The sequence below is a fragment of the Oncorhynchus gorbuscha genome, linkage group LG14 (assembly GCF_021184085.1).
Source record: "Oncorhynchus gorbuscha isolate QuinsamMale2020 ecotype Even-year linkage group LG14, OgorEven_v1.0, whole genome shotgun sequence".
Taxonomy (NCBI): Eukaryota; Metazoa; Chordata; class Actinopteri; order Salmoniformes; family Salmonidae; genus Oncorhynchus; species Oncorhynchus gorbuscha.
In genome coordinates this window covers 79147259-79173962 of record NC_060186.1, presented here as the reverse complement: position 1 = coordinate 79173962, position 26704 = coordinate 79147259, and the positions used below count along the sequence as shown (strand labels likewise).

General features: G+C 47.4%; 1 protein-coding gene across 3 annotated transcripts in view; it reads left to right on the top strand.

Annotated features, from left to right (window-relative positions):
* The first annotated feature begins 575 nt into the window (after window positions 1-575).
* flvcr2b (FLVCR heme transporter 2b) overlaps window positions 576-26704 on the top strand; it is a 60330-nt gene continuing 34201 nt past the window's right edge. For 2 of the 3 annotated variants that reach the window (XM_046299076.1, XM_046299078.1), the window contains exons 1-2: window positions 576-1908; window positions 20786-20927. In XM_046299076.1, the coding sequence (XP_046155032.1) occupies window positions 1312-1908; window positions 20786-20927 (739 nt within the window). In that variant the 5' untranslated portion in view covers window positions 576-1311. The remainder of the gene's footprint in view (window positions 1909-20785; window positions 20928-26704) is intronic. The other variant, XM_046299077.1, reaches the window with a different exon arrangement.

The window sequence follows — 26704 nt, the reverse complement described above, 5'->3', positions numbered from 1 at the left end:
TTGAGGGAACATTGGGTGGAAGCCTCATGTTTTCAGACCAATGGTCGCTTTACATTTTATGAACATGTAACATAACATGATCTATTCCAATTCCAGTGCCATTTTCAATGTTATTCTATTATATGCTATTATATTCCATTCTATTCTATTCTATTCTATTCTATTCTATTCTATTCTATTCTATTCTATTCCAGCTCCATATTATATTATATTGTAATCTACTCTATTGTATTGTATTCCATTTTATCTTGGGTCAGTGGATGGTGCTTTGTGGAAGTGTGTTGTATAGTCTATGTCACCAACAGCAGAAATAGTATTTTGGCATTGATAGAAGAATAATTTTAGTCGGCAACCAAAGTCGGATGTTCGGTTGCAAATTGTAGCTCCTCCTCCTCGGTCGTGCCCAGTTTCAACACAGACGGCAGTGAGGGTTCATTGGGTAGTGGGTTGGTTGGCCCTACGTGGTGACGTAAACGGGCGTTTACATTGGGAAAGTTCGTTTTGCATGGCCCTGTGGCCCGTCTCAGCGGAGTTTTAGTTTTAAAACTAAGTTGTCAAACTCATTCCGCGGAGGGCCGAGTGTCGGCGGGTTTGCGTTCTTCCCTTGTACTTGAGGAATTCCTCACACCTGGTGGTCTTGGGCTGAAATTGAAAGGGAAAAACAAAACCTTTGCAGGCCATAGGCCATCCATGGAATGACTTTGTCACGCCTGTTTTAGACCATCCCATTATTGGTCCTTAAAGAAAATATCCACCCACCCGAGACAGCTGGCCATGCAAAACGAACTGGCCCATTGATACTTCGCTCGACACTGAACAGAATGACATCTCCATACATTATTTAAAAACAAATTGTGGGCTATATTTGTTGAGTTTGTACTGCTTTGTGAAAGTAGGCTACTGTTTTGACAACTTCAGCACAACGGGAACAGGAAAAAAGTGCGCCTATGCAGGCTACTTGTAAATGTAGTCTATGAGTGACTTGTCTAGTTTACCCTTTGCAAAGCGAATTATTGAATGGTGGTTTAGCGAACCGAAACGTCACATTCTCATCTCGGGGAATGCCTTTACTTTAAACTACTTTATTTGCTAACGTAGCATCAAATAGAGATTGGTGTCGGTTGTAGTTTCTGATTGGTGAACTTCGAGTGGTGGTGTAGCTGGTTTGGCTTGTGTCCCAAAACTAGAGTACTGTCAAAAGATCTGGGAGCTGTCGCATAGTCAAGCTGGTCCGAACTGTCACTAAAATGTAAGAGAGGCATACGTGTCTGTATTGTATTCACCGGCCCGTCTTAATGAGTGAACTTCAACATGAGCGGCGAAAATGAAAAACCCTCCTTGGTTTATGGCGAAATCAAATACAATCAAAATGTGTTAGAACTGGAAAAAATTACAATTATGAAGTCTGCCGTTGACAGCGAGGACGTGCGCATGGAGCACAACCAGAACGGGGACGATACAAAGCAAACCATCAAACTATACAAGAGGCGATGGTTCATCGTGTTGCTATTCAGCTCGTATTCTCTCTGCAACTCGTTCCAATGGATCCAGTACGGAATTATCAACAACATTTTCATGAGGTTCTACGATGTAGAGTCTTTCACTATAGATTGGATGTCTATGATCTACATGTTGACTTACATCCCCTTCATATTCCCGGTCACCTGGCTACTGGATAAGAAGGGGCTCCGTGTCATTGCGCTGGTGGCTACAGCCATGAATTGCGCGGGGACTTGGATCAAAGTGACCAGTGTGAGACCCAACCTGTTCGCAGTCACCATGCTCGGACAGTTCTGTTGCTCCCTTGCGCAGGTGTTTATCCTCGGGATGCCGTCGAAGATCGCCTCGGTGTGGTTTGGGTCGGAGGAGGTGTCCACTGCTTGCTCCATTGGGGTCTTCGGAAACCAGGTATGTTATGTAGTCTAAGGTCAGATACATTCAAAAGTAATTGCAGATGTAGCTATTTGTTTATGTAGTCGGTCATTTTGCACTTTAAAAAAATGATTAGTCACTTATCGGAATGTTAAAGATTACTCCACCCATGTGTCCATTTTGCCCAGTTGGGAATTGCGCAATTACGCAATACTCAAGCCACCGCTGGCCTATATTGGCCAGTTGGTAATCTCTCATCCTCTGCCCTCAAAGGTGTAATGTCAATGTCATCACATGCATATTAATTTGTCCCATTGACGAGACTCTGAGAGAACAGTGTACAGTGTGAGTTTAGTCACAAATTCAAGCCACCATGAATAATCTCTTATCTCTGAGGCTCAAAGGTGAACGTCACAGGCACAGATTTATTTGTCCCACTGACCAACTGACCTGGCTTGAGAGCTCAATGTATAGGGTTATCTGTACCATAGCATAATCACAGGACATAAGCCCTCAGGGCACCATAACAATTTCAATGGAAACCTTCTCTATTGATGGTTGAAGTGGGGAAACTAAACATTTCCATTTACTCCTCGAGACACATGGCCATTTGCCATGTAACGTTCCTGTGTTGTTGAGATTCTAAGTTTGCTTGCTTCTTCATTCCTTGCTGTGTTTAAGATCCATGGGTGCTGAATAAGGGAATCTCGTATGGGGCAGCAGGGTAGCCTAGTGGTTAGAGTGTAGAGGCGGCAGGGTAGCCTAGTGGTTAGAGTGTAGAGGCGGCAGGGTAGCCTAGTGGTTAGAGTGGAGGGGCGGCAGGGTAGCTTAGTGGTTAGAGTGTAGAGGCAGCAGGGTAGCCTAGTGGTTAGAGTGGAGGGGCGGCAGGGTAGCCTAGTGGTTAGAGTGGAGGGGCGGCAGGGTAGCCTAGTGGTTAGAGTGTAGAGGCGGCAGGGTAGCCTATTGGTTAGAGTGGAGGGGCGGCAGGGTAGCCTAGTGGTTAGAGTGGAGGGGCGGCAGGGTAGCCTAGTGGTTAGAGTGGAGGGGCGGCAGGGTAGCCTAGTGGTTAGAGTGGAGGGGCGGCAGGGTAGCCTAGTGGTTAGAGTGGAGGGGCGGCAGGGTAGCCTAGTGGTTAGAGTGGAGGGGCGGCAGGGTAGCCTAGTGGTTAGAGTGGAGGGGCGGCAGGGTAGCCTAGTGGTTAGAGTGGAGGGGCGGCAGGGTAGCCTAGTGGTTAGAGTGGAGGGGCGGCAGGGTAGCCTAGTGGTTAGAGCGTTGGGCTAGTAACCGGAAGGTTGCAAGTTCATATCCCCGAGCTGACAAGGTACAAATCTGTCATTCTGCCCCTGAACAGGCAGTTAACCCACTGTTCCTATGATGTCATTGAAAATAAGAATTTGTTCTTAACTGACTTCCCTATTTTAAATAAAGGTAAAATAAAAAAAATATCTCTGTTATAAGGCACGTGGGGGTACGCTCACAGTGGCACTGGAGTGAGAGAATCACCAGCTGTGCGAGGAAGATTAGACATTTCTCAGAGGACCAGTCAAAAAAACCAACATGGTCCTTAGACAATCCATAGGCCTGACCTTCTTGTTACAGGGAAGTCGACATCTCCGCGTAACACTTCTAAAGGATATGTGTAACAGTATAACTTTAGAACGTCCCCTCGCCCATACCCGGCCGCGAACCATCAACAAGTCACCCACGAAGCATCGTTACCCATCGCTCCACAAAAGCCGCGGCCCTTGCAGAGCAAGGGGAACCACTACTTCAAGGTCTCAGAGCAAGTGATGTCACCGATTGAAACGCTATTTAGCGCCCGTCACCGCTAACTAGCTAGCCGTTTCAGATCCGTTACATATGCATCTGATGAATCTACCGTAGGCCTATTTACATGTTTAAAAAAAACATATAACCTGACATTGTTATTTTACAGGGAAGTTGACATTTCATATTTCAGCCTATCGCTATTCAAGGCCCCCATATAGAGGCTACACACAGCGCCTTCGGAAAGTATTCAGACCACTTGACTTTTTCCTCATTGTTACGTTACACCCTTATTCTAAAATTGCTGGGGATTCGTAAAAAAAATCAGTCTATGCACAATACCCCATAATGACATCACAATACCCCACAATGACATCACAATACCCCACAATGACATGACAATACCCCATAGTGACATCACAATACCCCATAGTGACATCACAATACCCCATAGTGACATCACAATACCCCATAATGACATCACAATACCCCAAAATGACATCACAATACCCCATAGTGACATCACAATACCCTATAGTGACATCACAATACCACAATTGAGGAGGCAGAATCAGGAGATAGGTTGGAGAAGGTTTGAGCGGAGGGAAGAGATGATAGGATGGAAGAGGAGGGAGTAGCGGGGGAGAGAGAGCGAAGGTTGGGACGGCGCGATACCATCCGAGTAGGGGCAGTGTGGGAGGTGTTGGATGAGAGCGAGAGGGAAAAGGATACAAGGTAGTGGTCGGAGACTTGGAGGGGAGTTGCAATGAGGTTAGTGGAAGAACAGCATCTAGTAAAGATGAGGTCGAGCGTATTGCCTGCCTTGTGAGTAGGGGGGGAAGGTGAGAGGGTGAGGTCAAAAGAGGAGAGGAGTGGAAAGAAGGAGGCAGAGAGGAATGAGTCAAAGGTAGACGTGGGGAGGTTAAAGTCGCCCAGAACTGTGAGAGGTGAGCCGTCCTCAGGAAAGGAGCTTATCAAGGCATCAAGCTCATTGATGAACTCTCCGAGGGAACCTGGAGGGCGATAAATGATAAGGATGTTAAGCTTGAAAGGGCTGGTAACTGTGACAGCATGGAATTCAAAGGAGGCGATAGACAGATGGGTAAGGGGAGAAAGAGAGAATGACCACTTAGTGACATCACAATACCCCATAGTGACATCACAATACCCCATAGTGACATCACAATACCCCATAGTGACATCACAATACCCCACAGTGACATCACAATAACCCACAATGACATCACAATACCCCACAATGGCATCACAATACCCCACAATGACATCACAATACCCCACAATGACATCACAATAACCCACAATGACATCACAATAACCCACAATGACATCACAATACCCCACAGTGACATCACAATACCCCACCGTGACATCACAATACCCCACCGTGACATCACAATACCCCACCGTGACATCACAATACCCCACAGTGACATGACAATACCCCAGAGTGACATCACAATACCCCATAGTGACATCACAATACCCCATAGTGACATGACAATACCCCAGAATGACATCACAATACCCCATAGTGACATCACAATACCCCATAGTGACATCACAATACCCCAAAATGACATCACAATACCCCAAAATGACATCACAATACCCCATAGTGACATCACAATACCCCATAGTGACATCACAATACCACATAGTGACATCACAATACCCCATAGTGACATCACAATACCCCATAGTGACATCACAATACCCCATAGTGACATCACAATACCCCATAATGACAAAGCGAAAACAGTAAAAATATATATAATCACATTTCTAAAAAAACAACCTTATTTGGAAAAGGCACCGGCACCTCGGAGGCACCTCGTTGCATGGTAACAATGAGGTAACAATGAGGTAACAATGAGGTAACGTGAAATAAGAGAGGGAAAACCGGCTCACTCTTTAATTACCAGTCTCACAGTTCATTTGTGGGCCTGCAAATGAGAGTTCAACTAACTAGGAATAAGAAATGATAGAAAAATAAAAACAATATTTGTGAAAATAACAAATCTGATGCGAGAAAATACAAAGACTCCATAAAACACCAGCTAGAGGTCAAATTACAGTCTGTTTCAAATCAACATGTGATGAATTAAGACAACTCTGTTAATGTGCAGCAACTCAGTAGTTAGGTATAGCTGGTGTTCCAGTCCATTTGCCTAACATATTTCCATATTAGCTGTATAACTACACTGATGTGTACTATGACCTCTGGGTTAATCAGATTGTGTAGTATAAATACACACACAAAAGTTTAGTCACCTACTCATTCAAGGGTTTTCCCTTACAATTGTAGTGAAGACATCAAAACTATGAAATAACACACAAGGAATCATGTAGCAAACAAGTGTTATATCAAAATATATTTTATATTTGAGATTCTTCAAAGTAGCCACTCTTTGCCTTGATAACAGCTTTGCACACGCTTGGCATTCTCTCAACCAGCTTCATGAGGAATGCTTTTTCCAACAGGCTTGAAGGAGTTCCCACGAATGCTGAGCACTTGTTGGCTGCTTTTCCTTCACTCTGCAGTCCAACTCATCCCAAACCATCTCAATTGGGTTGAGTTCAGGTGGTTGTGGAGGGAGTGGCTTCTGTCTGGCCACTACCATAAAGGCCTGATTGGTGGAGTGCTGCAGAGATGGTTGTCCTTCTAGATGGTTCTCCCATCTCTACAGAGGAACTCTGGAGCTCTGTAAGAGTGACCATCAGGTTCTTGGTCACATCCCTGACCAAGGCCCTTCTCCCCAGATTGCTCAGTTTGGCTGTGCAGCCAGCTCTAGGAAGTCTTGGTGGTTCCAAACTTCTTCCATTTAAGAATTATGGATTCGATTCCATGGTGTTCTTGGGGATCTTCAATGCTGCAGACAGTTTTTGGTACCCTTCCCCAGATCTGTGCCTCGACACAATCCTGTCTTGGAGCTCTACGGACAGTTCCTTCCACCTCATGGCTTGATCTTTGCTCTGACATGTACTGTCAACTGTGGGACCTTACATGGACAGGTGTGTGCCTTTCCAAATCATGTCCAATCAATTGAATTTACCACAGGTGGACTCCCAATCAAGTTGTAGAAACATCTCAAGGATGATCAATAGAAACAGAATGCACCTGAGCTCTATTCCAAGTCTCATAGCAAAAGGGTCTGAATACTTATGTTAATAAGGAGGTGTAAAAAGAAAAGAACCAGCACGCTGCTTTCTCTTAAGTTATCATGAAGTAATTCACCGCAACCAGTAACCTCAGATCAAGTTTTCCCTATTTTTTTTTATTATTGGAAAAAAAAATGTTTTAAAGAGAAGTTTACACATCCTATGAAGGCTGTTGTTCAGCCAGTATGGAAATGTATTAACCAAATGGGGTGAATAACAAATTAGGCCTCAGTGATTTGTTAATGTGAAACTACTCCGAGTCGTCTTAGTTTAGTTTAGCCGAGAAACATTCCTCAGGAGATTTTTAACGGGTGACTATCTAGCAAAAAAAAAATGTATACAATGAGCACTCGGTTTCTGCGTAGATCTGATAGGGGAGACCGGGGTTTCTGCGTAGATCTGATAGGGGAGACCGGGGTTTCTGCGTAGATCTGATAGGGGAGACCGGGGTTTCTGCGTAGATCTGATAGGGGAGACCGGGGTTTCTGCGTAGATCTGATAGGGGAGACCGGGGTTTCTGCGTAGATCTGATAGGGGAGACCGGGGTTGGTTGTCACACGGTGTATTTCTCAGCCCCAGTATCTTACAATACTATTTTCAATATCAGGAGAAAGACCAAGATCTTAGGTTGAAATAGGGACCCTGTTTATCCTCTAACTTCATTCTAACATGGAGTTATATAGGGATACCGTGGCTGATTTGGTAGGGGTCCAGATTTTGCAGCTCTTTCAGAACATCAGCTATCTGGATTTGGGTGAAGGAGAAATGGGGGAGGCTTGGGCAAGTTGCTGTGGGGGGGTGCAGGGCTGTTGACCGGGGTAGGGGTGGCCAGGTGGAATGCATGGCCAGTTGTAGAAAAATGCTTGTTGAAATTCTCTATTGTGGATTTATCAGTGGTGAGTTTTTCCTAGCCTCAGTGCAGTAGGCAGCTGGGAGGAGGTGCTCTTATTCTCCATGGACTTTACAGTGTTCTGGAACTTTTTTGAGTTTGTGCTACAGGATGCAAATATGTTTGAAAAAGCTAGCCTTTGTTTTCCTAACTGCCTGTGTGTGTATGTATATATATATATATTATATATATATATTTATTTTGGGGGGGTTACATCCTATTTGAGATACCGTTAATATAAAGAAATCCGTCAATTGGAATATATTCGCCTGCCCTAGTCATGTGTTATCTAAGGATTGGGCAGGGGCAACAGCCATGAGTGGGCCTGGGAGGGCCCAGACATTCAGAATTAGTTTTTTCCCCCCCACAAAAGGGGTTTATTACATACATAAATTTAGTCAGCTGTCTGGGTGGCTGGTCTCAGACGGCCCCGCAGGTGAAGAAGCCAGATGTGGAGGGTCCTGGGCTGGCATACGTGGTCTGCGGTTGTCAGGCTGGGTGGAGGTACTGCCAAATTCACTGAAACACCATTGATAAAGAAATTAACATTCAATTCTCTGGCAACAGCTCTGGTGGACATTCCTGCAGTCAGCATGTCAATTGCACGCCCCTTCCGACGTCTGTGGCATTATGTTGTCTGATGCAACTGCACATTTTAGCCTTTTATTGTCCCCCAACACAAGGTCCACCTGATGCTAATTAGCATTTTCGAAATCAGTAAGTAAAGCCATAAATAGATAAGTCAACTTGTCCATGAGAGATTTACATGGTTCTCAAAACATCACACCAGGGTGAGCCGACACAAAACACAGGTGGAAAAACGATTGGAGCCATTTCCCTGTCTTGACCGCTAGGTGTTATGGGTATTATGACTCATACTGTGCTTCTCTATTGCAGCCAGCACTTATAGGTCAAAGTCACAAGTCAAATTAACACGTCTCCCAGAAAAACGAATCATAACTCAAACTGCGTATCGCTAATCTATGATCATTGATCTCCTTATGAATCTTCCTTTCTTTCTGTGCCCCCAAAATGTTTGGATATACTGGTGAAGTTACCAGGTTATTAGCTAGCCAATGAGGTAACATGCCCTGACAAAGTGTAAAAAAAAAAAGATTAAAAAAAGGATAACTATGTCGATGTGCGAGTAGTTTTAGAACTGCCCACAACATGGTTTATGGATGGAAAAAGCGTACTCAGCGATTCTCTATCGGAAGATATAAAGTCTTGTGCCGGTAATATAGGGATCTTTTGAGCTTGAAGCAAGCTGTTTCCACTGTAGTAATGGGCACTAAGCTGTTTTCACTGTAGTAATGGGCACTAAGCTGTTTTCACTGTAGTAATGGGCACTAAGCTGTTTCCACTGTAGTAACGGGCACTAAGCTGTTTCCACTGTAGTAATGGGCACCAAGCTGTTTCCACTGTAGTAACGGGCACTAAGCTGTTTTCACTGTAGTAATGGGCACCAAGCTGTTTCCACTGTAGTAATGGGCACTAAGCTGTTTCCACTGTAGTAATGGGCACTAAGCTGTTTCCACTGTAGTAATGGGCACTAAGCTGTTTCCACTGTAGTAATGGGCACTAAGCTGTTTCCACTGTAGTAATGGGCACTAAGCTGTTTCCACTGTAGTAATGGGCACTAAGCTGTTTCCACTGTAGTAATGGGCACTAAGCTGTTTCCACTGTAGTAATGGGCACGAAGCTGTTTCCACTGTAGTCATGGGCACGAAGCTGTTTCCACTGTAGTAATGGGCACTAAGCTGTTTCCACTGTAGTAATGGGCACTAAGCTGTTTCCACTGTAGTAATGGGCACTAAGCTGTTTCCACTGTAGTAATGGGCACTAAGCTGTTTCCACTGTAGTAATGGGCACGAAGCTGTTTCCACTGTAGTAATGGGCTCTAAGCTGTTTCCACTGTAGTAATGGGCACTAAGCTGTTTCCACTGTAGTAATGGGCACTAAGCTGTTTCCACTGTAGTAATGGGCACTAAGCTGTTTTCACTGTAGTAATGGGCACTAAGCTGTTTCCACTGTAGTAATGGGCACGAAGCTGTTTCCACTGTAGTAATGGGCACTAAGCTGTTTCCACTGTAGTAATGGGCACGAAGCTGTTTCCACTGTAGTAATGGGCACTAAGCTGTTTCCACTGTAGTAATGGGCACGAAGCTGTTTCCACTGTAGTAATGGGCACTAAGCTGTTTCCACTGTAGTAATGGGCACTAAGCTGTTTCCACTGTAGTAATGGGCACTAAGCTGTTTCCACTGTAGTAATGGGCACTAAGCTGTTTCCACTGTAGTAATGGGCACGAAGCTGTTTCCACTGTAGTCATGGGCACGAAGCTGTTTCCACTGTAGTAATGGGCACTAAGCTGTTTCCACTGTAGTAATGGGCACTAAGCTGTTTCCACTGTAGTAATGGGCACTAAGCTGTTTCCACTGTAGTAATGGGCACTAAGCTGTTTCCACTGTAGTAATGGGCACGAAGCTGTTTCCACTGTAGTAATGGGCACTAAGCTGTTTCCACTGTAGTAATGGGCACTAAGCTGTTTCCACTGTAGTAATGGGCACTAAGCTGTTTTCACTGTAGTAATGGGCACTTTGCTGTTTCCACTGTAGTCATGGGCACTAAGCTGTTTCCACTGTAGTAATGGGCACTAAGCTGTTTCCACTGTAGTAATGGGCACTAAGCTGTTTTCACTGTAGTAATGGGCACTTTGCTGTTTCCACTGTAGTAATGGGCACTAAGCTGTTTCCACTGTAGTAATGGGCACTAAGCTGTTTCCACTGTAGTAATGGGCACTAAGCTGTTTCCACTGTAGTAATGGGCACTAAGCTGTTTCCACTGTAGTAATGGGCACTTTGCTGTTTCCACTGTAGTAATGGGCACTAAGCTGTTTTCACTGTAGTAATGGACACTAAGCTGTTTTCACTGTAGTAATGGGCACTAAGCTGTTTTCACTGTAGTAATGGGCACCAAGCTGTTTCCACTGTAGTAATGGGCACCAAGCTGTTTCCACTGTAGTAATGGGCACTAAGCTGTTTCCACTGTAGTAATGGGCACTAAGCTGTTTCCACTGTAGTAATGGGCACTAAGCTGTTTCCACTGTAGTAATGGGCACTAAGCTGTTTCCACTGTAGTAATGGGCACTAAGCTGTTTCCACTGTAGTAATGGGCACTTTGAAACAACGGCACAGCGAGCCCTTTATCATTACAACAACTGTTTTATTCTCATAGTCGCACAGTGCTCCCAAAATAAAACTCCTTGTCGCACTGCTAAATAATTTTGTGCTATGCCCCCGTCAGCCCCCTCAATTAGAGCCTTGACAACACATCCAAATGATTGATCAACACAGAGGTACTTTTTATGCTGTATGGTCCTCCCACTGCGACTTGGCGGCTTAATGGTGATGAGCCTGATTTATTATTTTTTTATTTTTTTTTCCCTTTCCGGTAAATATCAAGGGTCTTCATTTTGTGACATGATGATCGGTGTTTAGCTGCCAGTTAACAAATGGAAAAATAATCCTACTCTTAATCCATCTCATCCATCTGAACCTAACGTGTCCACTTAATCAGACAACTGCAAGTGGTCTAGAATCTTTGTTAGTTTAAAAAAAATACCTAGCTGTAGGCTTAAGAGTTTGGTTGAATAGGTCACAGTGGCAAGAACTCTGTGACATCATCCGCTTTCTGAATAGAATGGGTTTTTACTCTTTGGACCAAGGGTCACATCTATGCCTTTTTTAAAAATACTGCACTCAACCTTACAGGTCTCCGTGAGAAAAGTCTTGTCATCGTTGTATCATATCGGCATTGAGCGCAATCGTCTAGGAAGCTCCAAGTCCACTAGTGAGAGTGGCTATTTGACCCCCTAAACGGGGTCACTGTCCCAAAGCATAAAGATGTATCATTTGATCCTATTCCACCACATTATGATAGAGTATTTCCAACTGTCTTGACACCGTTGGCTGGGAAAGCGTTCGATGTCAGCTTTTAAATGACTCAGGTAAAATCAATTCAAATCACATGCTTGGTAAACAACCGGGATAGATTAACAGTGTTGCTTCACAAAATGCTTCAAGCACGCAAATTGGATCATGAGTCCAAATCAAAGTTTTCCAAATGGAGGGCACTTCTTGCATACGTACTCTCTGTTTGTACATATTTTGAGCATCAATGGAAGCTTCAAAGGAAAGTTTGCAAAGAAATATGATCCATCCACGTAAACAAAATGTACGCAACGTTTCTTGAAATCGATGTTGAGCTGAAGCGAGATAAAATACACTCCGACAGAATGAAGTGTTGCCTTTTCACATCTCATTTGTTGCCCGACTACAATATTTTATTTTGATACGTTAGTAAATACATGCTGTGTTAATTTTGGCATGTTTACCTGCCTACGTACCATAGATAGTTAGCACTATTGCCTTATGGGCTTACGGTCTAGCTACTACAGTCGTGGCCAAAAGTTGAGTGACACAATATATACAATTTCACAAATTCTGCTGCCTCAGTTTGTATGATGGCAATTTGCATATACTCCAGAATGTTATGAAGAGTGATCAGATGAATTGCAATTAATTGCAAAGTCCCTCTTTGCCATGCAAATGAACTGAATCGCCCAAAAACATTTCAACTGCATTTCAGCCCTGCCACAAAAGGACCAGCTGACATCATGTCAGTGATTCTCTCGTTAACACAGGTGTGAGTGTTGACATGGACAAGGCTGGATATCACTCTGTCATGCTGATTGAGTTCGAATAACAGACTGGAAGCTTCAAAAGGAGGGTGGTGCTTGGAATAATTGTTCATCCTCTGTCAACCATGGTTACCTGCAAGGAAACACGTGCCGTCATCATTGCTTGGCACAAAAAGAGCTTCACAGGCAAGGATATTGCTGCCAGTAAGATTGCACCCAATCAACCATTTATCAGATCATCAGTAACTTCAAGCAGAGCGGTTTAAAATGTTATGAAGAAGGCTTCAGGGCACCCAAGAAAGTCCAAGCGCCAGGACCGTGTCCTAAAGTTGATTCAGCTGCGGGATCGGGGCACCACCAGTACAGAGCTTGCTCAGGAATGGCAGCTGGCAGGTGTGAGTGCATCTGCACACACAGTGAGGCAAAAACTTTTGGAGGATGGCCTGGTTTCAAGAAGGGCAGCAAATAAGCCACTTCTCTCCAGGAAAAACATCAGGGACAGACTGATATTCTGCAGACGGTACAGGGATTGGACTGCTGAGGACTGAGGTAAAGTCATTTTTCTCTGAATCCCCTTTCCGATTGTTTGTGGCACCTGGAAAAATCTTGTCTGGAGAAGACAAGGTGAGCGCTACCATCAGTCCTGTGTCATGCCAACAGTAAAGCATCCTGAGACCATTCATGTGTGGGGTTGCTTCTCAGCCAAGGGAGTGCACTCACTCACAATTTTGCCTAAGAACACAGCCATGAATGAAGAATGGTACAAACACATCACATCCTGAGAGCAACTTCTCCCAACCATCCAGGAACAGTTTGGTGACAAACAATTAATTTTTCCAGCATGATGGAGCACCTTGCCATAAGGCAAAAGTGATAACTTAGTGGCTCGGGGAACCAAACATCAATGTTTTGTGTCCATTGCCAGGAAACTCCCCAGACCTTAATCCCATTGAGAACTTGTGGTCAATCCTCAAGGAGGCGGGTGGACAAACAAAAATCCACAAATGCTGACAAACTCCAAGCATTGATTATGCAAGAATGGGCTGCCATCAGTCAGGATGTGGCCCAGAAGTTAATTGACAGCATGCCAGGGCGGATTGTAGCGGTCTTGAAAAAGAAGGGTCAACACTGCACATATTGACTCTTTGCATCAACTTCAAGTAATTGTCAATAAAATCCTTTGACACTTATGAAATTCTTGTAATTATATTTAAGTATTCCATAGTAACATCTGACAAAAATATCTAAAGACACCGAAGCAGCAAACATTGTAGAAATTAATATTTGTGTCATTCTCAACTTTTGGCCACGACTGTAGTTGCAAACAAAATAAATACAGGCCTAATATTTATTTATTTTTGGGGGGCATGTTCATGTCATTTTGACACTAATACGTGTCACATAACCATTTGGTACCTTGGGTCAATTGTAAATTGTGGCCATGTCTTTGCAGATGTAAGTTTCAACGGTTGTTGTCTCCTTCCATCTTCGTGACTCTTTGCCATACGGTGTGCTGTGGGCAAAGCCTCCTGCAACGTCTGAGTCGGGTTTGTTTAGAGCACTCGACTGTACTTTCTGGGTTCTCCTTCGTAGACTCTCTCCGTACTGTTTCACATGACTCTTGCGTAGATGGTAAGAGGTTGTTTGAGCCTGTTATCAGCCTGCTGGATATTATTTAGAGGACCGTTTACTGGTCCGTGTCAGGCTTTTCATACCCAAACCACGCCCATGCAACGGAAGTAGCCCCTCGTTCAGGTACGGTCTCTGTGCTCTGTGTCACATTCACTCTCATTCATGTTTGTTTGTGATGCAAATCTACTTGTTGCTGACTTGCAGTTCAATATCCACTCGTATCTACTACATGGCCAAAAGTATGTGGGCATCCCTTCAAATGAGTGGATTCAGCTATTTCAGCCCACCCGTTGCTGACAGGGGTATCAAATCGAACACACAGCCACGCAATTTCCATAGACAAACATTTATTTAACTAGGCAAGTCAGTTAAGAACAAATTGTTATTTTCAATGACGGTCTAGGAACAGTGGGTTAACTGCCTGTTCAGGGGCAGAATGACAGATTTGTACCTTGTTAGCTCGGCGATTTGAACTTGCAACCTTCCGGTTACTAGTCCAACGCTCTAACCACTAGGCTACCCTGCCGCCCCTCCACTCTAACCACTAGGCTACCCTGCCGCCCCTCCACTCTAACCACTAGGCTACCCTGCCGCCCCTCCACTCTAACCACTAGGCTACCCTGCCACCCCTCCACTCTAACCACTAGGCTTCCCTGCCGCCCCTCCACTCTAACCACTAGGCTACCCTGCCGCCCCTCCACTCTAACCACTAGGCTACCCTGCCGCCCCTCCACTCTAACCACTAGGCTACCCTGCCGCCCCTCCACTCTAACCACTAGGCTACCCTGCCGCCCCTCCACTCTAACCACTAGGCTACCCTGCCGCCCCTCCACTCTAACCACTAGGCTACCCTGCCGCCCCTCCACTCTAACCACTAGGCTACCCTGCCGCCCCTCCACTCTAACCACTAGGCTACCCTGCCGCCCCTCCACTCTAACCACTAGGCTACCCTGCCGCCCCTCCACTCTAACCACTAGGCTACCCTGCCGCCCCTCCACTCTAACCACTAGGCTACCCTGCCGCCCCTCCACTCTAACCACTAGGCTACCCTGCCGCCCCTCCACTCTAACCACTAGGCTACCCTGCCGCCCCTCCACTCTAACCACTAGGCTACGCTTCCGCCTCTACACTCTAACCACTAGGTTACCCTGCCGCCCCTCCACTCTAACCACTAGGCTACGCTGCCGCCTCTACACTCTAACCACTAGGCTACCCTGCCGCCCCTCCACTCTAACCACTAGGCTACGCTGCCGCCTCTACACTCTAACCACTAGGCTACGCTGCCGCCTCTACACTCTAACCACTAGGCTACCCTGCCGCCCCTCCACTCTAACCACTAGGCTACCCTGCCGCCTCTACACTCTAACCACTAGGCTACGCTGCCGCCTCTACACTCTAACCACTAGGCTCCCCTGCCGTCCCTCCACTCTAACCACCAGGCTACCATGCCGCCCCTCCACTCTAACCACTAGGCTACCCTGCCGCCCCTCCACTCTAACCACTAGGCTACCCTGCCGCCTCTACACTCTAACCACTAGGCTACCCTGCCGCCCCTCCACTCTAACCACTAGGCTACGCTGCCGCCTCTACACTCTAACCACTAGGCTACGCTGCCGCCTCTCCACTCTAACCACTAGGCTACCCTGCCGCCCCTCCACTCTAACCACTAGGCTACCCTGCCGCCCCTCCACTCTAACCACTAGGCTACCCTGCCGCCCCTCCACTCTAACCACTAGGCTACCCTGCCGCCCCTCCACTCTAACCACTAGGCTACCCTGCCGCCCTCCACTCTAACCACTAGGCTACCCTGCCGCCTCTACACTCTAACCACTAGGCTACCCTGCCGCCTCTACACTCTAACCACTAGGCTACCCTGCCGCCTCTACACTCTAACCACTAGGCTACGCTGCCCCCTCTACACTCTAACCACTAGGCTACCCTGCCGCCCCTCCACTCTAACCACTAGGCTACCCTGCCGCCTCTACACTCTAACCACTAGGCTACGCTGCCGCCTCTACACTCTAACCACTAGGCTCCCCTGCCGTCCCTCCACTCTAACCACCAGACTACCATGCCGCCCCTCCACTCTAACCACTAGGCTACCCTGCCGCCCCTCCACTCTAACCACTAGGCTACCCTGCCGCCTCTACACTCTAACCACTAGGCTACCCTGCCGCCCCTCCACTCTAACCACTAGGCTACCCTGCCCCTCTACACTCTAACCACTAGGCTACCCTGCCGCCCTCCACTCTAACCACTAGGCTACCCTGCCGCCCCTCCACTCTAACCACTAGGCTACGCTGCCGCCTCTACACTCTAACCACTAGGCTACGCTACCATGCCGCCTCTCCACTCTAACCACTAGGCTACCCTGCCGCCCCTCCACTCTAACCACTAGGCTACCCTGCCGCCCCTCCACTCTAACCACTAGGCTACCCTGCCGCCCCTCCACTCTAACCACTAGGCTACCCTGCCGCCCCTCCACTCTAACCACTAGGCTACCCTGCCACCCCTCCACTCTAACCACTAGGCTTCCCTGCCGCCCCTCCACTCTAACCACTAGGCTACCCTGCCGCCCCTCCACTCTAACCACTAGGCTACCCTGCCGCCCCTCCACTCTAACCACTAGGCTACCCTGCCGCCCCTCCACTCTAACCACTAGGCTACCCTGCCGCCCCCACTCCACTCTAACCACTAGGCTACCCTGCCGCCCCTCCACTCTAACCACTAGGCTACCCTGCCGCCCCTCCACTCTAACCACTAGGCTACCCTGCCGCCCCTCCACTCTAACCACTAGGCTACCCTGCCGCCCCTCCACTCTAACCACTAGGCTACCCTGCCGCCCCTCCACTCTAACCACTAGGCTACCCTGCCGCCCCTCCACTCTAACCACTAGGCTACCCTGCCGCCCCTCCACTCTAACCACTAGGCTACCCTGCCGCCCCTCCACTCTAACCACTAGGCTACGCTTCCGCCTCTACACTCTAACCACTAGGTTACCCTGCCGCCCTCCACTCTAACCACTAGGCTACGCTGCCGCCTCTACACTCTAACCACTAGGCTACCCTGCCGCCCCTCCACTCTAACCACTAGGCTACGCTGCCGCCTCTACACTCTAACCACTAGGCTACGCTGCCGCCTCTACACTCTAACCACTAGGCTACCCTGCCGCCCCTCCACTCTAACCACTAGGCTACCCTGCCGCCTCTACACTCTAACCACTAGGCTACGCTGCCGCCTCTACACTCTAACCACTAGGCTCCCCTGCCGTCCCTCCACTCTAACCACCAGGCTACCATGCCGCCCCTCCACTCTAACCACTAGGCTACCCTGCCGCCCCTCCACTCTAACCACTAGGCTACCCTGCCGCCTCTACACTCTAACCACTAGGCTACCCTGCCGCCCCTCCACTCTAACCACTAGGCTACGCTGCCGCCTCTACACTCTAACCACTAGGCTACGCTGCCGCCTCTCCACTCTAACCACTAGGCTACCCTGCCGCCCCTCCACTCTAACCACTAGGCTACCCTGCCGCCCCTCCACTCTAACCACTAGGCTACCCTGCCGCCCCTCCACTCTAACCACTAGGCTACCCTGCCGCCCCTCCACTCTAACCACTAGGCTACCCTGCCGCCCCTCCACTCTAACCACTAGGCTACCCTGCCGCCTCTACACTCTAACCACTAGGCTACCCTGCCGCCCCTCCACTCTAACCACTAGGCTACGCTGCCGCCTCTACACTCTAACCACTAGGCTACGCTGCCGCCTCTCCACTCTAACCACTAGGCTACCCTGCCGCCCCTCCACTCTAACCACTAGGCTACCCTGCCGCCCCTCCACTCTAACCACTAGGCTACCCTGCCGCCCCTCCACTCTAACCACTAGGCTACGCTTCCGCCTCTACACTCTAACCACTAGGTTACCCTGCCGCCCCTCCACTCTAACCACTAGGCTACGCTGCCGCCTCTACACTCTAACCACTAGGCTACCCTGCCGCCCCTCCACTCTAACCACTAGGCTACGCTGCCGCCTCTACACTCTAACCACTAGGCTACGCTGCCGCCTCTACACTCTAACCACTAGGCTACCCTGCCGCCCTCCACTCTAACCACTAGGCTACCCTGCCGCCTCTACACTCTAACCACTAGGCTACGCTGCCGCCTCTACACTCTAACCACTAGGCTCCCCTGCCGTCCCTCCACTCTAACCACCAGGCTACCATGCCGCCCCTCCACTCTAACCACTAGGCTACCCTGCCGCCCCTCCACTCTAACCACTAGGCTACCCTGCCGCCTCTACACTCTAACCACTAGGCTACCCTGCCGCCCCTCCACTCTAACCACTAGGCTACGCTGCCGCCTCTACACTCTAACCACTAGGCTACGCTGCCGCCTCTCCACTCTAACCACTAGGCTACCCTGCCGCCCCTCCACTCTAACCACTAGGCTACCCTGCCGCCCCTCCACTCTAACCACTAGGCTACCCTGCCGCCCCTCCACTCTAACCACTAGGCTACCCTGCCGCCCCTCCACTCTAACCACTAGGCTACCCTGCCGCCCCTCCACTCTAACCACTAGGCTACCCTGCCGCCTCTACACTCTAACCACTAGGCTACCCTGCCGCCTCTACACTCTAACCACTAGGCTACCCTGCCGCCTCTACACTCTAACCACTAGGCTACGCTGCCCCCTCTACACTCTAACCACTAGGCTACCCTGCCGCCCCTCCACTCTAACCACTAGGCTACCCTGCCGCCTCTACACTCTAACCACTAGGCTACGCTGCCGCCTCTACACTCTAACCACTAGGCTCCCCTGCCGTCCCTCCACTCTAACCACCAGACTACCATGCCGCCCCTCCACTCTAACCACTAGGCTACCCTGCCACCCCTCCACTCTAACCACTAGGCTACCCTGCCGCCTCTATACTCTAACCACTAGGCTACCCTGCCGCCCCTCCACTCTAACCACTAGGCTACGCTGCCGCCTCTACACTCTAACCACTAGGCTACGCTGCCGCCTCTCCACTCTAACCACTAGGCTACCCTGCCGCCCCTCCACTCTAACCACTAGGCTACCCTGCCGCCCCTCCACTCTAACCACTAGGCTACCCTGCCACCCCTCCACTCTAACCACTAGGCTACCCTGCCGCCCCTCCACTCTAACCACTAGGCTACCCTGCCGCCCCTCCACTCTAACCACTAGGCTACCCTGCCGCCTCTACACTCTAACCACTAGGCTACCCTGCCGCCTCTACACTCTAACCACTAGGCTACCCTGCCGCCTCTACACTCTAACCACTAGGCTACGCTGCCCCCTCTACACTCTAACCACTAGGCTACCCTGCCGCCCCTCCACTCTAACCACTAGGCTACCCTGCCGCCCCTCCACTCTAACCACTAGGCTACCCTGCCGCCTCTGCCGTCATAGGATGCCACCTTTCCAACATGTCAGTTCACCAACTTTCTACCCTGCTAAAGCTGCCCCTGGTCAACTGTAAGTGCTGTTATTGTAATGTGGAAACGTCTCGGAGCAACAACGGCTCAGCCGTGAAGTGGTAGGCCACACAAGCTCACAGAATGGGACCACCGAGTGCAGAAGCGTGTTAAAATGGTCTGTCCTCGGTTGCAACACTTACTATTGAGTTTCAAACTGCCTCTGGAAGCAAAATCAGCCCATTAACTGTTCGTCGGGAGCTTGACCGAGCAGCTGCTCAGAACACCGTGCGTAATGCCAGGCGTTGGCTGGGGTGGTGTAAAGCTCTCTGCCATTGGACTCTGGAGCAGTGGAAACGCCTTCTCTGGAGTGATGACTCACGCTTTACCATCTGCCAGTTCGCTGGACGAATCCAGTTTTGGCGGATGCCAGGAGAACACTACCTGCTTGAATGCATAGTGCCAACTGTAAAGTTTGGTGGAGGAGACCATTCTCTTCCAATGGTCCTGGGCTGTTTTTTCATGGTTTGGGCTAGGCCCCTTAGTTCCAGTGAAGGGAAATCTTAATGCTACAGCATACAATGACATTCTAGATGATTCTGTGCTTCCAACTTTGTGGCAACAGTTTGGGGAAGACCCTTTCCTGTTTCAGCATGACACAGCAGCCCTGTGCACAAAGCGAGGTCCATACAGAAATGGTTTATCGAGATCGGTGTAGAAGAACTTGACTGGCCTGGACAGAGCCCTGACCTCAACTCCATCGAACACCTTTGGGATGAATTGGAACGTAGACTGCGAAGCCAGGCCTAATCGCTCAACGTGTACAGAATGTCGTGGTCATAAAGAGTCTCTATGGTTACATGACTGGTTTTCAAAAACTAGACGACACTTCTGGACTTTATTTATTATTTTATTTTTTTGAAGGGACGGACCAACATGCACTGTGAAGTATCAAGTTTGAGCCAGGTTGATTTTTACATGGGTGTAGTGCTACTGTAACTATAGAGTGAATGAAGAGCTGTCTGTCTGCCACATTTTGGCTGTCTCCAACATGCATCTCCACTATACATGTTTGTGTTTAGCTGTTTTTTTAAAGCTGTACTTCTGTCTGTCTGTCTGTCTGTCTGTCTGTCTGTCTGTCTGTCTGTCTGTCTGTCTGTCTGTCTGTCTGTCTGTCTGTCTGTCTGTCTGTCTGTCTGTCTGTCTGTCTGTCTGTCTGTCTGTCTGTCTGTCTGTCTGTCTGTCTGTCTGTCTGTCTGTCTGTCTGTCTGTCTGTCTGTCTGTCTGTCTGTCTGTCTCTCTCTCTTTCAGCTGGGTATAGCCATTGGGTTCCTAGTCCCTCCCATCCTGGTGCCTAACGTTGAGGACATGGATCAGCTGGCCCATCACATCAGTATCATGTTCTACATCACAGCAGGAGTTGCTACCCTGCTCTTCCTACTGGTCGTCATGGGTAACTATTATACACTTATAATAATGCAGTATGTAGCCTACAGTTTTACAAATAGTGACAGGCATGGATCTACACTCACTTCCTGTAGGCCCTATTCCAATGATGCACTGTAGATTATCAATAGATCTGTATCTACATTTTAAGGGCAAGATCAGGAACTTTATGTGAACATGTAGACTCTGATCTGGTTCTGGAGATGAATATGAAAAGTGGTGGAAATTCCACTTTAATCTGATGTGGGGAGATCTGTTCTCCTAGATGCAGATGTTGGATAACCAGCTACTTGAACTAACAGCGACCTTGTAACCTACAGTAGTGCAGCACGGTGACACTACTAAACCACTATCTAGAACTGGGAATTGCCAGAGGGACCTCACAATATTATTGCGACTCTCACGATTCTATATGTATTGTGATCTGCTACTGCGATTTGATGTTCCATATTGCCCACGGCATGTCTGCTACAGAGACGAGAGCAATGGAACATTGATCGGTGTAAAAGCACTGAAAACATGTCTCTCTATTTCAAAAGAAGATGGAGAACGAGCTATAGGATAGACAAATACCAGAGTTTTGGCGCAGGTACGACTGTAACCTACAGTTGACTAGCACTAGCTAACGCTACCTAGCAAAACAGTGCAGGTACACCAGCTGTAGGTTACCACTGTAATATATATATATATTTTTTACTAGTCGATACTTGGTGTCAACATATCTATATAATATAGCCCCCCCCCCCCATCACAAACCATTACCACTGTAACCTACATACAGGTTGCACCATGAGCTGTTCAGCTAACGTTGTGCAATTAAGCCTACTCATTCAGAGGTTTATTTTCATATGACCTGATTTCACTCTATAGCTGCTACTGCCTTTTGTCCCAAATTACACCCTATTTCGTACCTAGTTCACTCTGGGCCTGTGGGCCCTGGACCAATGTAGTGCACTTTATAGAGAATAGGGTGCTGATTGGGACTCGGATACTGTCTTGTTGGTGAAGTGCTATATAAAGGATCTGATGATAAAGGAAGATGTAGCCTGCAGGTAGTCTGCACAGAGAAGATCTATTGGGCAGAGGGTTAATGCTGTCTGGCTCTTCTGCCTTTCTTGGGGTTCTTGTTTTGTGTTACCTAGTGAATATTAACTGGTCACTAGAGCCTGTCTGTCTGGTTGCTAGATGCCCTGTCTGTCTGCCTCTGTCTGTCAGTCTGGGCCATCTGGGGGTCTGAGTCCTGCAAAAAGTGTGTGTGTGCCTGGTGTGGAATGTTGTCTAACAGCAGAGACTGTTCTCTAGCTGGAGAATGTTGTCTAACAGCAGAGACGGTTCTCTAGCTGGAGAATGTTGTGCGACAGCAGAGACTGTTCTCTAGCTGGAGAATGTTGTGCGACAGCAGAGACTGTCCTCTAGCTGGAGAATGTTGTGCGACAGCAGAGACGGTTCTCTAGCTGGAGAATGTTGTGCGACAGCAGAGACTGTTCTCTAGCTGGAGAATGTTGTCATGCAGTAGAGACGGTTCTCTAGCTGGAGAATGTTGTCTGACAGCAGAGACTGTTCTCTAGCTGGAGAATGTTGTCGTGCAGCAGAGACTGTTCTCTAGCTGGAGAATGTCGTGCAGCAGAGACTGTTCTCTAGCTGGAGAATGTTGTCTAACAGCAGAGACGGTTCTCTAGCTGGAGAATGTTGTCCGACAGCAGAGACGGTTCTCTTGGTTCATGTCTCTCAATGGATGAAGGAGGACAGAAATCGTTGACGGGCATGTCTTTGGGTGTTTTATATGGATGTGTGTGAATCTGGAAGAGTACTACAACAATGAGTTTTAAGATGTGAATATTAGCCTGAATGTGGCATTTGCCTTGCCATGGTTTTCAGTACATTTGACTTTCACAGTGCTTTACATGTGTACTACAGTAGCTGAGTACTAAGGTACTGTGTATATCTAGAACAGCTTCATTACACTCCCAACGAGTTAAAAAAGTAGCCTTGTACAAGCCGGAATGGTACATAAGGTAGGAGCCAGGCAGGAGCCAATCTCCTATAGCGTGTACAAGTCCTTCTGTAGCTCAGTTGGTAGAGCATGGCGCTTGTAACGCCAGGGTAGTGGGTTCGATCCCCGGGACCACCCATATGTAGAATGTATGCACACATGACTGTAAGTCGCTTTGGATAAAAGCGTCTGCTAAATGGCATATATTATTATATTATTATTATATATATTACACTCTCTGGACGCTAGTCTATCAGGGCCTTTAGTGTCTTGAGTCTGAGTGTACCTCGGGGTGCCTGTTCAGTGAGGACAGTTTGAAAACAGTACTTAGCAAAGAGTACACTCCTGCTGGTTGAGACACCCCAGGGAAGACTGTAGCTTAGAGATAAGAACAGAGACATCTGCACACAAAGATATCTGTCGCAGCTCTCTGCCCACTGACTCCAGTCTCAAAGCTGGCTCTCCCGGGAGAACGTCCACTTTAGGCAAGTCGTGTCACAATTCCACAGTTGACATTCCTTTGGGTCTGATATTTTTTAAATTTATGGTCTCGTTTTAATCCTTGAAAAACTATATATTAAAAAAAAATCTAAAATAATTGTCAGCTAGCTGAAGCCTAAAAGCCTGTTGAATGGTGAGCTGTACTTTTGTCTCATGAGTTTTGAAAGAACAAGACTGAGGCAAATCCCATTTTAAACACCTTCCAATATTTGCTTGTTCATACAATAGCCTCTAGGTCTATAAGAGTCTCTCTCTAAATGGCTGAAGGCCCGTTACGTTTATCTGGAAGAGTAATAATGTGTTGCGACTGCAAATAATGCAAAACGTTTTCCAGGGTTTTAAGTACATTGATTCATACAGTACTGTGTATGCTTGCTGGCTGAGTACTTAGTCATTGTTATTATTAATTTAATAATAATGGCAAAGTGCTTTTAAAAATACAAACAAATGTAAGGAAAAAATTAAATATAGAAATATCTAATTTACATAACTATTAACACCCCCTGAGTCAATACATGTTAGAATTACCTTTATGACAGCTCTGTATTTCTGGGTAAGTCGCTCTTTTAATTTAACAAGGAAGCTCCGTTAAAAACAAATTCTTATTTACAATGGCGGCCTACACCGGCCAAATGCAGATGACGCTGGGCCAATTGTGCTCCACCCTATGGGTCTCCCAATAACGGCCGGTTGTGATACAACCTGAATTCGAACCAGGGTGTCTGTAGTGACGCCTCAAGCACTGAGATGCAGTGCCTTAGACCGCTTGCGCCACCCGGGAGCCCATTTCTAAGATGGTTTGATTCCTCTCCAACAAGCCTTTAGTTTCAATGTCTTGTCAGGAAGTAAGTAGCCTTGTCCAAGTTAGAACAGCCCCGATCTCCTGTTTCTATTTGATGTACAAGAACACTGGACACTAGTCTTTCACAGGGCCTTTAATAATGTCTTGGGTCTGAGGTAAGCTGAGGGTGCTATTGACTTGTTCTTCACCCATTCCTAGAGAGACGAAGCCAAGACTTTCAACATTCTGATTATCCTGTAGACCGCTGTCTCTGCTGCTGTCTCCAGGCCTGTTCCACAGATGGTGTACACAGACAGGTCTCAGCAGCCAATATGTTTCATTAAGAGTTTGTTGTCTTGGGTCTGTGTAGCTGTGGGTTCCAGTTCAGTGAGTACAGTCTAGGTTAGAGTACTTAGTTGGAGTAGACTCGTGCTGTGGTCGAGACGCCCCAGGGAGGGAGGGGCTAGTTCACTGATAACCCCTGCTGGTTGAGACGCCCCAGGGAGGGAGGGGCTAGTTCACTGATAACCCCTGCTGGTTGAGACGCCCCAGGGAGGGCTGGCTCTGAGATAAGAACCACAAAGACATCTGCAGCATTTCTTCACCCCCAGACTCCTCTCTGAAAGCTCTGTCAAGAGAAAGTCTGCTTGAGGCACGTCATGTCACAGTCAGGATTCCACAGTTGACGTTCCTTTGGGTCGGCGACGAGGGCCGAGTCCGACATGGCTCATTATTCACTGTATAGTACACTTCTTTTGCACTTCTCTTGCCCTGGGGCCATGGGTAATAGGGGGCCATTCTAGACAGAGGCTTTCAGTATTTGTTACTGTTGCTCTGTCTCTTTTAGCTCTTGAAAGCCATGATTTATTTTATATATATACATATTTTTTTAATCAATGGAACCTTTTGTTTAACTTGGCAAGTCAGTTAAGAACACATTTTTAATTACAAAGTATTAGGATTTGTAAGATACTGATAGAAATGAGAACAGACAGAGGCCCAGTCTACCAAAGTTAAATGTTTATTCACGGTAACGTTCTGATGTGCACAGTACAAAGATCTTCAATTTTATAGTGACACACATACTTCCACACAAATCACCAAATCCGCCCGCCAATAGAGACTAGGGGCGTCCTTGAGAATAGCGTCTTCCTGCCCTCCCCTAAAATAAGGAGAGACCTGGGACTGGGAAGTTCTCAGTGTCCCAGCCAAGGTCGGCCCCTAATCTGGCTCAGACAGACCGTCTGTTATCAAAATACTAGACACATTGTTCCCAAAATGTTGATTCTGACTAAGAACTACACTCCAGTGTACATATTATTATTCCACTGACTAAAACCACACACAGTATTATAAAACTAAAAATGATTCTAACACTTACATACATGCGTTAGAATAATCCAAGGATTCAAATCAATTTCATACAATCACATGGTTTCAGACTTTCAAGAGATGATTTCAATTTCCTGCTCCTGCTCCAGTTTCAACTGTTCTGCCTTACTATTATTCAACCATGCTGGTCATTTATGAACATTTGAACATCTTGGCCACGTTCTGTTATAATCTCCACCCGGCACAGCCAGAAGAGGACTGGCCACCCCACATATGCTCTCTCTAATTCTCTCTTTCTTTCTCTCTCTCGGAGGACCTGAGCCCTAGGACCGTGCCCCAGGACTACCTGACATGATGGCTCCTTGCTGTCCCCAGTCCACCTGACTGTGCTGCTGCTCCAGTTTCAACTGTTCTGCCTTATTATTATTTGACCATGCTGGTCATTTATGAACATTTGAACATCTTGGTCATGTTCTGTTATAATCTCTACCCGGCACAGCCAGAAGAGGACTGGCCACCCCACATAGCCCGGTTCCTCTCTAGGTTTCTTCCTAGGTTTTGGCCTTTCTAGGGAGTTTTTCCTAGCCACCGTGCTTTTACACCTGCATTGTTTGCTGTTTGGGGTTTTAGGCTGGGTTTCTGTACAGCACTTTGAGATATCAGCTGATGTACGAAGGGCTATATAAATAAATTTGATTTGATTTGTAATATTCTAATCATTTATTAAAACGCATTTCCGTATCAAGTGTCAACTGTAAGATCTTATATAGACAGGTGTGTGCCTTTCCAACTCATGTCCAATCAATTGAATTTACCACAGGTGGACTCCCAATCAAGTTGATCAATGGAAACATGATGCACCTGAGCTCCATTTTGAGTCTCATAGCAAAAGGGTCTGAATAAACTAAAACAGTTTTTTGCTTTGTCATTGTGTATTGAGAAAAAGGCTGTAACAAAATGTGGTAAAGTCAAGGGGTCTGAATACTTTCTGAATGCGCCGTACATAATTTATGCGGCCGCATTCCAGACATTCTTTTCGGACTCCTCCATTGTTGTGCGTTGCTCACTTGAACAGAAGGTGGTGCAGCGGTCTTTCTTGTGGGCAAACTTGGTCATCAAAGTCTGGAATAAATTCATGCCGGATTGACAGAATGGCCTTTGTATTCAACTTTTTCTG